The sequence below is a fragment of the Oryza sativa genome, chromosome 3 (genome assembly GCF_034140825.1).
Source record: "Oryza sativa Japonica Group chromosome 3, ASM3414082v1".
NCBI lineage: Eukaryota > Viridiplantae > Streptophyta > Magnoliopsida > Poales > Poaceae > Oryza > Oryza sativa.
The window spans coordinates 32,314,892-32,328,340 of NC_089037.1; the positions used below are offsets into that span (position 1 = coordinate 32,314,892).

General features: G+C 42.9%; 2 protein-coding genes across 2 annotated transcripts; both read left to right on the forward strand.

The window, feature by feature from the left end:
* Positions 1 to 234: 234 nt before the first annotated feature.
* On the forward strand, positions 235 to 6,435 carry LOC4334172 (cyclic nucleotide-gated ion channel 2). The gene is made up of 7 exons (XM_015777686.3): positions 235 to 602; positions 711 to 1,380; positions 3,801 to 4,016; positions 4,623 to 4,939; positions 5,088 to 5,199; positions 5,286 to 5,522; positions 5,612 to 6,435. Exons 1-7 carry the CDS (start codon positions 250 to 252, stop codon positions 6,200 to 6,202), a joined length of 2,496 nt encoding a protein of 831 aa, XP_015633172.2. The 5' UTR covers positions 235 to 249; the 3' UTR covers positions 6,203 to 6,435.
* A 3,836-nt stretch (positions 6,436 to 10,271) lies between these two features.
* On the forward strand, positions 10,272 to 13,085 carry LOC4334173 (uncharacterized). The gene is made up of 5 exons (XM_015773218.2): positions 10,272 to 10,559; positions 10,661 to 10,799; positions 11,639 to 11,763; positions 12,264 to 12,410; positions 12,780 to 13,085. The coding sequence occupies exons 1-5, from the start codon at positions 10,347 to 10,349 to the stop codon at positions 12,912 to 12,914; spliced, it is 759 nt and encodes a 252-aa protein (XP_015628704.1). The 5' UTR covers positions 10,272 to 10,346; the 3' UTR covers positions 12,915 to 13,085.
* Positions 13,086 to 13,449: the final 364 nt, after the last annotated feature.

Below are 13,449 nucleotides of genomic sequence, written 5' to 3' on the forward strand. Positions count from 1 at the left end.
TATGTTTCACTCTAAAATTTTTCTGTATATTCTAAACGGGTAGTAGTTACCCCCTAAATGAGTAGTAGTTACTCCCTCCATCCCATTTTAAGTGTAACCATGAGTTTTTATGTTCAACTTTAATCGTACGTCTTATTTTTTTATGTTTTATTATCTAATAACAATAAAAATACTAACAATAAAAATATTTGACGATCAAAATTGGAGACAGAAACTTATAGCTGCACATACAATGAATAAGAGAGTTATATGGCGGTGTTTGAGACGGTGGGTAGACGCGGTGCAGCCGCGGTAGGTGCATGGTGGCGGTGCGTCCACGTACGGCCCACGTGGACACGCAGGTGGGACCCAGTACAGTTGTACCGTCTCCAGCTCTCCCTCCACGTCACCCTCTCCGCTCTATCTCATCATTCGGAGGACTCACGCCGCCGCTGCCGCCTGCCCGTACGCAGGCACGAGCACGAGGCAGAGCTCCAGCTCCGCCTCCGCCTCCGCCTCCTCTCTCTCTATACGCTTCGAGCTCCGGGAGGCCCCTTTCATGGTTTCCTCCACCGTTCATGGGCCATGCCTTCCCTCTCCTTCCTCCGCTTCCTCTCCGGGAGGTGAGGCCTCCTCTCGATCTCGCCGCGTGGAGTTGTTGCGCTTTGGCAATGGCGGATTCCGTAGATTTTGTGATTGATCGTGTACGGTTTTTGGTTCGATGTGAGTAGGTCGCTCGCGGATGTGTGTGATGGGGTGAAGAGGAGGCTTGGATTGGGGGATGATGAAGGCCGGGACGAGGAGGCTGGTCTGGCCGGAGGGTCGAGCCGTCCGGCGGCGGCGGCGGCGGTGGCGGGGCCTCCCGGCGAGTGCTACGCGTGCACGCAGCCCGGGGTGCCGTCGTTCCACTCCACGACGTGCGACCAGGTGCACTCGCCGGACTGGGACGCGGACGCGGGCTCGTCGCTAGTGCCGGTCCAGGCGCAGCCGTCGGCGGCGCACCACGCGGCGGCGGCGGCGGCGCGGTGGGTGTTCGGCCCGGTGCTCGACCCGCGGAGCAAGCGCGTGCAGCGGTGGAACCGGTGGATCCTGCTGGCCCGCGCCGCCGCGCTGGCGGTGGACCCGCTCTTCTTCTACGCGCTCTCCATCGGCCGCGCCGGGCAGCCGTGCGTGTACATGGACGCCGGCCTCGCCGCCGCCGTCACGGCGCTCCGCACCGCCGCCGACCTGGCGCACCTCGCCCACGTCCTCCTCCAGTTCCGCGTCGCCTACGTCTCCCGCGAGTCCCTCGTCGTCGGCTGCGGCAAGCTCGTCTGGGACCCCCGCGCCATCGCCGCTCACTACGCCCGCTCCCTCAAGGGCCTCTGGTTCGATCTCTTCGTCATCCTGCCCATCCCACAGGTCGGTTCCCTTCCATCTCCCTTCACCATTTTCATTTCACCCCCCATTTTTTTCTCCATTTTTACCATGGGAATCAATCAATCAACGATCCAGAACACCTAGAACGACATGATTCGTCCATATCACCATCTAACCATGTAGAGGATTAGATGAGTGATCAAACGCTCACAATTATTGGGCGTTCGTTATGTCCGTTTCTGAGACACATCACAACTTCCTTGTCGAACATATTACAGTAGGAAAACTGTAGGGTACACACTGCATCAGAAAGTACATTGCAGGTACAGGCAGTGTGCCAATAGCTAGTGAGAGAGCCCATGTGTAAACCTGCAAAGTTTCTACACCACCTCGCTACTTGTTCGTTGAATGTGACAATGTCAGTACGTAGTGACAGCAAGTGAGGCTCCGGCTTATTGGAATTACCCTGACCACAATGATGGATGAGTTAGCTACAATTCTGGCCGAAACTCGGTAGTTGATGATTAGAGTTCAATGAGCTTACGGAAGAAGTACGAATGGATGAAGTTGTAGCACCAATGATTGGCAGAGGCAGTAATAGTAGTGTTTGAAATACGACCACTGGTGCAGCGTGAAAGAAAAATGAGTTCATTTATAAAAGAAAAAAAACCAAGGAAAGTGACTGTTTCAAACATTTGATGGTTCATACGACTGAGTAGCTTATTGTACGGTAGCTTATTTGTATGATTGAAGTTCTCAGGTGATCCACCTGATTGCAAGTGATTGCAAGAAGACAAGATTTATATAGACTAGGGTGTAAAAATGTTGTGTTTTGTCCTGCAGCACAACAGATATTCTCCTTTCACCTCGCCGCTGATACCTCTTTGTGTGGCTGTCTTTTATTTGAGACCTTTTACGGTACTTGGGAGGTATGACCGGTACCTCCCAACATTCTTCACATCCACCGTTTATTTTTTGAGGGGTAATTTAGGAAAAAATAATGTAAACAAGGTCAGTTTAGTAATTGTTTAAGCCAAACCATCCCTAACTAACTACTCAACTCGATCCTATTTTACCGCTATCCTACATCTAACTCCTCTGCTAGCCATGATCTGCTGCTCGTAATTCTCATCTCTAGCTCATTGTTTGGGCACCTTATTTATCAATTTTGCCGTCTACATACATATACGTACGGACTACTGCCACTAATCTAAAACTAATATTCCCATCTAATCTAAAATTTGATTCTGTGTAATGATTCCCCTCCTGTAATCCATACGTATGCGAGCGAGAGGTAGAGAATTTTTAATCCATCTTCCTTCCGCATCATCGGTAACTATGATGGAAGTAAATAACTCAGTTTTACGTCCTAACCCAGCTCGTCTCTTTTCTTTCACCTCCGATCGAAATGATTTTAAATACCCTAGTAAAATCATGCGCTACAATAAGGTGATCATAACAACGCAGAAATAATTAACAAACCCTGGAATATGTACTGGAATAGCGATGATTCAAAGTGATGATAAAAGCCAATTACCATTATATCCTCCTAGCTTTTATACCTGGCCCACACTCTTAAGTACCTTTGCACCAGTACCTTCCATCTTAGTTCGTTAGATTAAGAGCCATCAACGGCTCTAATATATGCCAAGCATCGTAGAAAGTCTCCTTTTATGTGGGAGATTTGGCTAATTTCTAGACATGCCAATGGAAATGATTTTTGTTGATTATCTGTCAGCCTGTCTTTCAAATGGCGTGGTCATTTTTTTAACAGAGGTTTGGTCATTTTTTAGGTGGAGCTTTATTTTTCCTCATAACTTGGAGCACATGTTGGTTCTCGTTTTGCATGATTGCAAATATTTTTTGCTTTTACGTGCCAGCATTGGATGTATGCATGCACTTAGTGCTACATGTGTCCTTTTCATATCATGTGTGGATTATTAATGAGTTGATTTGTCCATTGTCATGAATAACGAAGATGAATTATTGTTAAAAGTGTCTGCTGAATAATATTCAATATGCCTAGTACGTTGAGAGCTCAGTCACAGCAGTATGTTAGACAGTTAGAATAAGGCATATTCGTCTGACATGAATTAAGGTCATATTTGTATTCCACAATTGTTTCTCTAATGTTTTCCAATGTATGCAAATAGGTCATGACAGTGGCATTGCGATAAAAAAAATCCTGGATAATTTATTGTTAGAAAATTTGCTAATAAGAAACACTAGTGCTTGAAAAATATCATTAAAAATAGAAAGAGACAATTCATCCATTATGTTTGTGATGTATTAAAAGAAGTAAATCATCAGGACATATTAGCATCTGGTGTTTTAGGGTGCTTAGTGGTGAAATATAGCAAACATATATTAGGTACTAAGAGCATTCGAACTATAATAATTCTAAAGTCCATTACTTTAAATACTTCTTGTTGCTCAACAAGCTGATCGATCAAAATCTACAGGTCATCTTCTGGCTAGTCATACCGAAGTTAATCAGAGAAGAGCAAATCAAACTTATCATGACAATGCTGCTGCTCTTATTCTTGCTGCAATTTCTCCCCAAGGTGTACCACAGTATTTATATCATGAGGAAAATGCAGAAGGTGACTGGTTACATCTTTGGAACGATATGGTGGGGATTCGGGCTTAATCTTTTCGCCTATTTCATTGCTTCTCACGTGAGTATTCCCTCCTTCAAATAGTTATTTGGAAGATCTAATAAATAATAGACATAGAATCATTGAGTCTTCCTTCTAGTCTCGCTTAGTGCAATTGAAATGCCAATCATCTTGTTGTTAGTACTTTCGAAAGACCAATATCTGGTTGTTAGTATGTCCATGATGTTTTGAATAATTGAATTTACTAGTATTTTCCAACGAAATCAAGTGTTGGTGTGGATATCTGCAAATAGTGCTGCCTAATTTCAAGGGGAAGTGCCAAATTATTTCTGATGTGCATCGCATTTAAATATTAAGTACATAGATGAACTGTTCCTATTCAGGATGATATCTATTAAACAGTGAAACAGTCCCAGACAATATATGTCATATTATTGCTGAAAAGTGTTGAATAATGGAAGGCTGATGGTCCAGGGACCAAGATGGGCACTAGATTATGCAATGACCACAAAGTTCATTTGAAGAAACAATCTTGAAATGACCTACCTAATCTTGCTTCTTGTAATTTCCTGATTCAGCAGGATATTAATGTTGATTGAACTGCATATAATACTAGAGTACTCTTGCTGATGCTGGCCATTCATCATTTTTTTCTGTTGCTTGCAGATCGCAGGTGGATGTTGGTATGTCCTTGCGATTCAGCGTGTCGCCTCCTGCCTCCAGGAGGAATGCAAGATAAAGAACACTTGCAACCTAACATCACTTGCTTGCTCCAAGGAGATGTGTTTTCACCTTCCTTGGTCAGATAAGAATGGACTGGCATGCAACTTGACTTCTTTTGGCCAACAAAACATTCCAGACTGTCTAAGCGGCAATGGGCCCTTTGCTTATGGAATCTACAAAGGGGCTCTGCCTGTTATTTCCAGCAATTCACTTGCTGTTAAAATACTCTACCCTATATTTTGGGGACTCATGACTCTCAGGTAATTTTGATCAATGAGTTAATTTCCTAGAAGAAATTGTTTGACTTCCAGATATCTATAGCTCAGGTTATCTTTCTACTATTTGAGTAGCTAGTCCCTGATCCCCACACTAATATTTTCTACTATATATTTTGTTTTATCTTGGCAGTACTTTTGGTAATGATCTTGAGCCTACAAGCAATTGGCTTGAGGTGATTTTCAGCATAATCAATGTACTTAGCGGGTTGATGCTCTTCACATTGCTGATTGGAAACATACAGGTAAAGTACTACCTAATTTTTATGTGCTGCTCCATTTGTATTAAGCTAATAATTTTCTTAATAAGATTGGATGGTTCATGTTGCAGGTCTTCTTGCATGCTGTCTTAGCAAGAAAGCGAAAGATGCAGCTGCGGTTCCGGGACATGGAATGGTGGATGCGGCGGAGGCAGTTGCCGTCCCGCCTGAGGCAGAGGGTCCGGAAGTACGAGCGTGAACGCTGGGCGGCCATCACGGGAGATGAGGAGATGGAGATGATCAAGGACCTGCCTGAAGGGCTCAGGCGAGACATCAAACGCTACCTCTGCCTCGAGCTAGTTAAACAGGTACACAACCTGGTCAAATTTGAGTTACAACTTACAAGCTAGCGACAACCATTTTGTAATGTAAAAGTTCGTCAATTTTCATTTTTCAGGTTCCTCTGTTCCATGGCATGGACGATCTCATCCTGGACAACATCTGCGACAGGCTGAGGCCGCTGGTGTTCTCCAGCGGCGAGAAGGTGATCCGGGAGGGCGACCCGGTGCAGCGGATGGTGTTCGTCCTCCAGGGGAAGCTCCGGAGCACGCAGCCGCTGGCCAAGGGCGTGGTGGCGACGTGTATGCTCGGCGCCGGCAACTTCCTCGGCGACGAGCTGCTGTCGTGGTGCCTCCGGCGGCCGTCCCTGGACCGGCTGCCGGCGTCGTCGGCGACGTTCGAGTGCGTCGAGACGGCGCAGGCGTTCTGCCTCGACGCCCCCGACCTTCGCTTCATCACGGAGCAGTTCCGGTACAAGTTCGCCAACGAGAAGCTCAAGCGGACGGCGCGCTACTACTCCTCCAACTGGCGGACGTGGGCGGCCGTCAACATCCAGCTCGCGTGGCGCCGGTACAAGGCAAGGACGACGACCGACCTGGCGTCGGCGGCGCAGCCGCCGTCCGCCGGCGGGCCCGACGACGGGGACCGCCGGCTCCGCCATTACGCGGCCATGTTCATGTCGCTCAGGCCACACGATCACCTCGAGTGAGAGCAGCCGTGGATTGGGACCGAGAGTGACGGGGCATATGCAATGCAACCGTACGCGCATGGAGCGGACCACCCTGCGCCGGCCATATATCATTGATTCCATTGTAGTACGATCGTATCCTGCTGCCGGTCTTGACAATTGATTAGCATTTGTCATTGTATAAGATGACCAATAATGGTTATGATGTAGTTCCAACAAAATAATGCAATGTGCTCCTTGGTTGGCGCCGCAAATCGGATCATTGAGAAGGACATCACTGGGAATATTCGACGGTTATCTATCTATCTATTTATTATATTATTAAGACAGCTTAAAAAGAAAACACCACGTTCACTATAGAGACTAGAAATTACCACAGTTCAAGTAGGAACACAATTTATAAATAGCATAATATCTGAATAAAAATATAGAATTTTCACAAAACACAATCCATCTAAAAACACAACGATGACAAATGACAATAAAGAGGGTAGAAACAACAGGGCCATAAAGGAGTAGGGTGACATTGGTTATTGGGATATTTAAAAACTATAAACAAAACCTCAAATAGAATCCAAATGATGATTAAGAGGATGGACGACGGACATACCGTTAAGAAGTACAATCACGGTGGTTGATGGGACTTCTAGAAAGAAAAAAATAAACCTCAACGATAATCCCGTTCGATTTTTAAAATATCAATGATAATAAAAGGTGAAGGCAACGAGCATAAAAACTATAAACAAAACCCCTAATGATGATTAAGAGGAGAGATGACGGGCAGCCCGTTAAGCAGCACAATCACGGTGGTTGGTGGAACTTATAGAAAGTAAAAAGAATAAATCACAACGACAATTATGTTCAAATTTTAAAATCTCAATGACAATTAAAAGGAAAGGCATCGGACGAACTGTAGAGGGATATAATGGCGATGCCGCTAATGGTTTGGCGGGACTTATAGAAAGTTAAAAATAAAGTCTAACTATAATTATGTTCGATTTTTAAAATCTCAATGACAACAAATAGAGGAGGCGGAAGATGGGCTTTAGAGGAGTAGAGTGGGGACGTTTGACGGGATTTCTAAAAATTATAAAAAAATAAAAGCCTATGAGATAATTAACTCTAAAATTTATAATGTCTAAATTTAATGTTCCAAGGAGAATGAATAGAAGTCGTAGTAGATCGAGCAAATAAATAAAGGGGTGACAAATGTGTAGGAGATATCAACTGGTGTTACTTTTAAAAACTATAAAAGTAGAAACATACAAATGATAAGTTCCTTGATCTTTCCATCTATCCTTAGACGAATTCATTTACTTGAGTACTGTACTATCTTTCTTTGTACTACGAGAATTCGGGCGGAGTTTCACATATAGATAGGTCGGGATGAGGATGAGAAATAAGTTCGGTTGTGAATCTGGATCAAGAAATGGGGGTTATGCGCCAGCATATCAAGCATGCCACCTAATCAAGCCTCACCTTATTTGTAGTTATAACATGTTCAGCTGAAAGCAAACTAAAAAAAACAAGAGTTTTCATCAAAAGAAATCCGAAGCAGTTTCATTCGATTTGTTGTGGATTGGATGATGGAAAAACCAGCAAGCAGCAAGCGTAGGCTGTGTTGCCGTTCACATGAAAGATAAGAAAAAAAAAATCCATTCTTCATGGTTGGGTGCATTTCTCCAAATCCTCCGGGGTCAAAAAAAATCCTTTTTCTGGGTCCCTGAGACTCTTGTTTTTCCATTTTAATGTTGTTATAGGCTTCAGTTTCAGTCTTTTAAAATCCTAAAATAACAAGATAGCTATTTAACAAGTTTTAAGTAAACATATATGTAAAATGTAAAAGAAGATAATTTTGTACGAATACTAGCCTCGTAATTGTGCAGGCCACACCCAGCTAGTTCTCCAAAGATCTTTGGATGGGAGAAATTTTTATAGAACTTAAACTATTCCCTGTGAACATTTTGTGAAATTCCAGCATTCTAAAACAATCTAACCGTATAAAATCTCGCCAAAAAAAAAATACTCCGTACATAATCACTCCGTTACTTCTCGAAGGTGTTGTTCTGAAAGTATAACCGACAGTTATGATCTTGCCTAGCAGGTTGTTTTTTCTCTTTTGCTTTTTTGTTGTTGGCTATGTGCATCCTCCATGCAGAATTGTAGAGATAGGATGTTTTCATTAACTATATTTCATTATTAAAAAAATTAGCCCATATATTGTAGATTCATAGTACTCCTGTATCCAAGTAAGGCCGAATATCTCCTGGCCCCATAGCCTTACATGGCCGCAACCAGCCGCAGGTAGAGCGTAGCACGAATAGACCTACTCATCTATGGTACCTAGATACGGGGATACGAATATATGATAAGTCGATACGGTGTTTTTCTGATAAATGAATTAAACCCTCCAAAGTTGTGTATAAATAAGTGTAAGACTATAAATAATACACAAATCACAACTCAATAGCTTGAGTTACTCTTGATAATATGCATCAACATTAGCAGCCTCGCTGCTACTAGGATTAGTAGATGCACTAGCACAATCTAAAATGGCTATTAGTACTTTTTTTAAGGGGAAATACTGTAGGGGAAGCTCCCACAGTTAATAAATTAAATTAAAAGAAGAATACAAAATATTTACAAAAGGTTTATCCACTGAGATAAAGCTTGTCTCTCAGAAACTTTTAATCTAAAGACTAAAAGAGAAATATCAATCTTAAAGAGAGCTTTCCAGAAAACAATCGAAGGTGGTACATTCTGAAAAATGAAAGCATTTCGTTGCTTCCAAATGTTCCATGCAGCATAGAGAATTTTTTCAACAAAATGAGTGGATCTATATGAGTTCTTTGCCTGTAGTAGCATATCATCAAAATTGAGAGAAAGGTTCCAGACAATTCCCAGCTGCGCCCAACAATCTGAGCTGAATTAACATTGAAAGAAAAGGTGGAAAGATGTTTCCCTTGCTTGAGTTGGACAAAGGACACATGCTAGATCAGAATTTTCAGGAAATGAGAAAGACATACAGATCAAGCGAACCCTTGAAAGGTTGGATCTACCACAGGAAGTTAGGGGGCAAAGAAAAAGTGCTCCGTGCTTCGATGGTGCTGGTGTTGAATAGTCCCACATTAGTTGTGGAAGGGCAAATGACCTAAGATATAAGTGTAAGAGTCCCTCACCTCAATGGCTATCTTTTGGGGTGGTCGGTCGTGTGTGGCCGCGACATCACTAGCGGCGAGAGGCGCGCATGAGGCAGCGGATGAAGGGTGGAGGCGAGCGTATCGACGCTTGTATTCAGATTTAATTTTTTTACTAGAAAAAAATACCCGTGCGTTACAACGGATGAAAGCTATTTTAATTGTATTAATATTATATGGTCTAGTTAAGGTGAAATTCATTTTATTATTATTATATGGTCTAGTTTAGGTGAAATTCATTATAAGTCTAGAAAATCATGAGTTACAATTAGGAGTCCAACTATCTCATATTAGGGCCTGTTTGGCACAGCTCCAGCTCCAGCTTCACCCCTTCTGGAGCTGGAGCTCAGCCAAACAATTTCGGCTCCACCAAAACTGGGAGTGGAGCTGGGTGGAGCTCTCTCACAAAATGAACTAGAGTTGTGGAGCTGGGTTTAGGCAGCTCCACAACTCCACTCCAGACTCAACTCCTGGAGTTAAATTTATGAGTTGGAGCTGTACCAAACAGGCCCTTAGCATGCGAGTTTTCTTAAAGAAATTTCTTATACGGCATTCACTATGAGTCTATAAAATCATCTCATATTAGCATGCAAGTTTTCTTGATGGGATTTTTTATACGACTCCTTCTGTATTCTCAGAAGCAAACAAAATTAAAATCCAACTCAAATACGGATCTGTATTTTCAAAAGCTAATGAATTTAAAAAACGACTTATATACGAATGACTATCAAAATAGCAATAAAAATATCTTCAATAGACATAAAAGATTTGGAAATCGCGGATGTGCGGGATACGTCCGATACTTATCCGTATCCATTGCCGTATCTGATTCTGATCCTGATACGTGGCTTTAGAGCCGTATATGGCTCATTTGAGACGCGCACGAGATGAGCAGAGTCCGGAGAGAAACGCAAACCTGAGGCTCGAAGCGTATTTCTCTTCTGCGCCTTCGCTTTTGCCTAAGCACGATGTCTGCTACAATGGACATCGACGGCGCCGCCGCCAGCGCCGCCGCGGGCGGTGGGAGACATTCGGAGAAGGAGCTCTTCAGCGCGGCGGAGTCCGGGGACGCCGCGGCCTTCTCCTCCCTCTCCCCCGCCGACCTCGCCGCCGCGCTCGCCCTCCGCGATGAGGACGGCCGGTCCCTCCTCCACGTCGCCGCCGCCTCCGGCCACGCCCAGGCAAGTGCCCCGTTGCTTCCATGGGATCCTCCAGGACTCGATTCTTCTCGGCCCCTCTGGGTTTAGGGTTTTGACGGCATCAACCCCATGTGCTGGTTTAGGTGGTGAGAGTGCTTGCCGCGATGGGCGGCGACGCGGCGGCCAGCGTTGTGAACGGGAAGGACGAGGAGGGGTGGGCGCCGATCCACACGGCGGCGAGCAGCGGAAAAGCTGAGATCATCTCCATCCTGCTCGATCAAGGTATGGGGATATTACCCTTTGCTTTTTGTGTAAGATGTGCTATCTGTACTGCAAGTTCTACTGTTTGTTAGGGACATTAAATGATTTTTGGGGAATTATATAGGACAGCTTGATATTTTCACATGAGAGTGGTTTGTGTTAAGTGCAGTAGTAGCCTAGTTGGGCTTAATTGCGAGCAGCATGCTCTCTGAGACTGGAGAATTTGTTATTGCTCACTGAAAAATGTTCCTTCTCAACGATGATCTAGCTGATCTCAGATATATTAGATGTACTACTATTGCTAGGCGAAATAGGGGTTCATGAATTCTGTAATTCCTTTGGTCCTGCTGAACATCCTTTGCAGTTGATAAAAGCCAATAATCAGGGTGTCTAATTGGCTGTGTTGGAACGGTGTGCATCTGTCCGCCATAATGAACACTATTGTTCAATGACAATATTTTTCACTATAAGCTTAAAGTACTAAATTCTAATCAATGTTTGTGTTGGGGAGAGACTAGAGTTCATTGATTGGGCGGTGCTTAATTTGCTCAGGGTCAAAACTTGCCATGGATACCAAAGCAGGTTACTAATGCCGCGCTAGTGTGCATATACTGCAAGAATATTTAGAGCTGACATGCATAACTAGAGAAGGATTGTTTTATAGAGGAATTTTGACATTTCTATTTTTGAATATTATTGTTCTTTGTGAAATTGCCTCAGTTGCCATGTAGTAGATATGTCTTTAGTAGCAAGCATTACAGTGGCATCTTTGCTTTTCTTCTGTTTAACATTTAAATAGTCTTATATTTATTATTTGTATGTTCTTGCTGACTGGTGTAATGATAAATTTGCAATGTCAGGTGCTAATGTTGATTTGACAACCGATGCTGGCCGGACTGCTCTTCATTATGCTGCCAGTAAAGGACGGCTTAATATAGCAGAAACACTAATAGCGCACAGTGCAAATGTCAACAAGAAAGATAAGGTATCTTAAACTACTCAGTACTAACAATCTAGGAGAATATTCTTGTTATATTACCAAGTCTCATTTTCCTGAATAATAGCATGGTTTCATTGATCAAAACACAAACAATAGAAATAAGGAAATATTATTTAGTTAGGGGTGTGCTAGTATGAACTAATCAACATCAAGTTTGCCAAGAAAACTGACTATGCTGTAAACTGCCTGTATAATAATGTAATATGGATTCTTCTATATCGAAGAATATGTTTTGTAAACATCTACGTATTTTTAAAATATTTCATCATATTATGTCTGTTTAGTGAGCTGATCCGCTAATCCGCATATAGCTTATTTTAAGCGGATTGACATGCTAACAAGCAAAAAAAAGACAAGTGGGTTGACGGGTCAGCTCATGTACACTCCTAGCTAGTGTTTCTGTATATGTCTACCACTTCTTACATTTTCACTGTACTGTAATTGAATTTTTCAGACATGTAAACACTGAATTACTCTCTTTTCAGTTTGGGTGCACACCCTTACATAGAGCTGCCAGTACAGGAAATGCTGAACTGTGTGAATTCCTAATTGAGGAGGGGGCTGATGTTGATGCAGTTGACAAAACAGGACAAACACCACTAATGCATGCTGTTATTTCTGAGGACAAAGCGGTAATCTTCATTGCCTCCCTTGCCCCAATGTGTTGATATGCATAATTTTTGTGATGGCTCCATTCTTATATTATATATGATGTTCTGCATGAATACCCCTTAGGTGTACATTTATATTTCTTTCTTTTTGCTGGGAACATTTATATTTCATTTAATAGTTCCTGTCAATGTTTCTAGCATTTTCCACTGACTTAGAACCTATTGAATATTTATTAGAAACACGGTTGCTTCCAAATGTCAAGTAATACACCTGACTCTCCAGTAGTTTGTTTTATTGCACAATATTAAGGACCTGGTTGATTGCCTCTGGTTTCCTGAAGTATGTGGATGTAGATTATAACTTATTCTTGTATGGCAATCATTCTGTAGGTTGCTCTTCTGCTAGTTAGACATGGTGCTGATGTTGCCATTGAGGACAAGGAAGGCTATACCGTACTTGGTCGAGCATCTGATAGCTTTAGACCTGCACTAATTGATGCAGCCAAGGCAATGCTTGAAGGCTGAAAATGTTATGCTGCACAAAGGTTAACGAAGGGGAACAAATTTTGGTATCGAAAACCTGTACTAATTTTTTTTGGTTGAATCCTGTCTTTTTTAAGTATGAACCATTCTGATCTAGAATCAGATTTGATCAACTGGACCATAATTCATACTAGCCAAGAATTATTGTAGTAACTGTCATGTCAGTTTGCTCTTGCGTTTCCTTAGCTATTTTATCAAGTTCTCCACCCAAGCTCAACAATCATCATAGTTTTGGACAAAATAAGAAGCCCAGCTAAAGTTCGTGCTACTTACATGTTAGCCCAGCTAAAGTTCGTGCTACTTCATACGGGCCATTACTCCCATTAGACGTGGGTAATTCTGGCTAACCTAGAAAAAGATAGGCAGGAAAGTACCCAGCCTTTTCTCGATCTGCTGATAACTTCTTGATAGTAAGACTTTAGACGAGTAGTACTATGTTGAAAAACTGTTTCCAGTTAATCCGCATCATACGCCTGTAATGTGCCGGCCATTCATTCAATGATTTGTGCTCCACTCA

Excerpts from the sequence above, each read along its gene's own strand:
- LOC4334172 (XM_015777686.3), top strand. The coding sequence starts at position 250 with ATGGCGGTGTTTGAGACGGTGGGTAGACGCGGTGCAGCCGCGGTAGGT. Across the intron at positions 4,017-4,622 it reads CCTATTTCATTGCTTCTCAC|ATCGCAGGTGGATGTTGGTA; the intron begins GTGAGTATTCCC and ends TGTTGCTTGCAG. Across the intron at positions 5,200-5,285 it reads TGCTGATTGGAAACATACAG|GTCTTCTTGCATGCTGTCTT; the intron begins GTAAAGTACTAC and ends TTCATGTTGCAG.
- LOC4334173 (XM_015773218.2), top strand. The coding sequence starts at position 10,347 with ATGTCTGCTACAATGGACATCGACGGCGCCGCCGCCAGCGCCGCCGCG. Across the intron at positions 10,560-10,660 it reads CCGCCTCCGGCCACGCCCAG|GTGGTGAGAGTGCTTGCCGC; the intron begins GCAAGTGCCCCG and ends GTGCTGGTTTAG. Across the intron at positions 11,764-12,263 it reads ATGTCAACAAGAAAGATAAG|TTTGGGTGCACACCCTTACA; the intron begins GTATCTTAAACT and ends CTCTCTTTTCAG.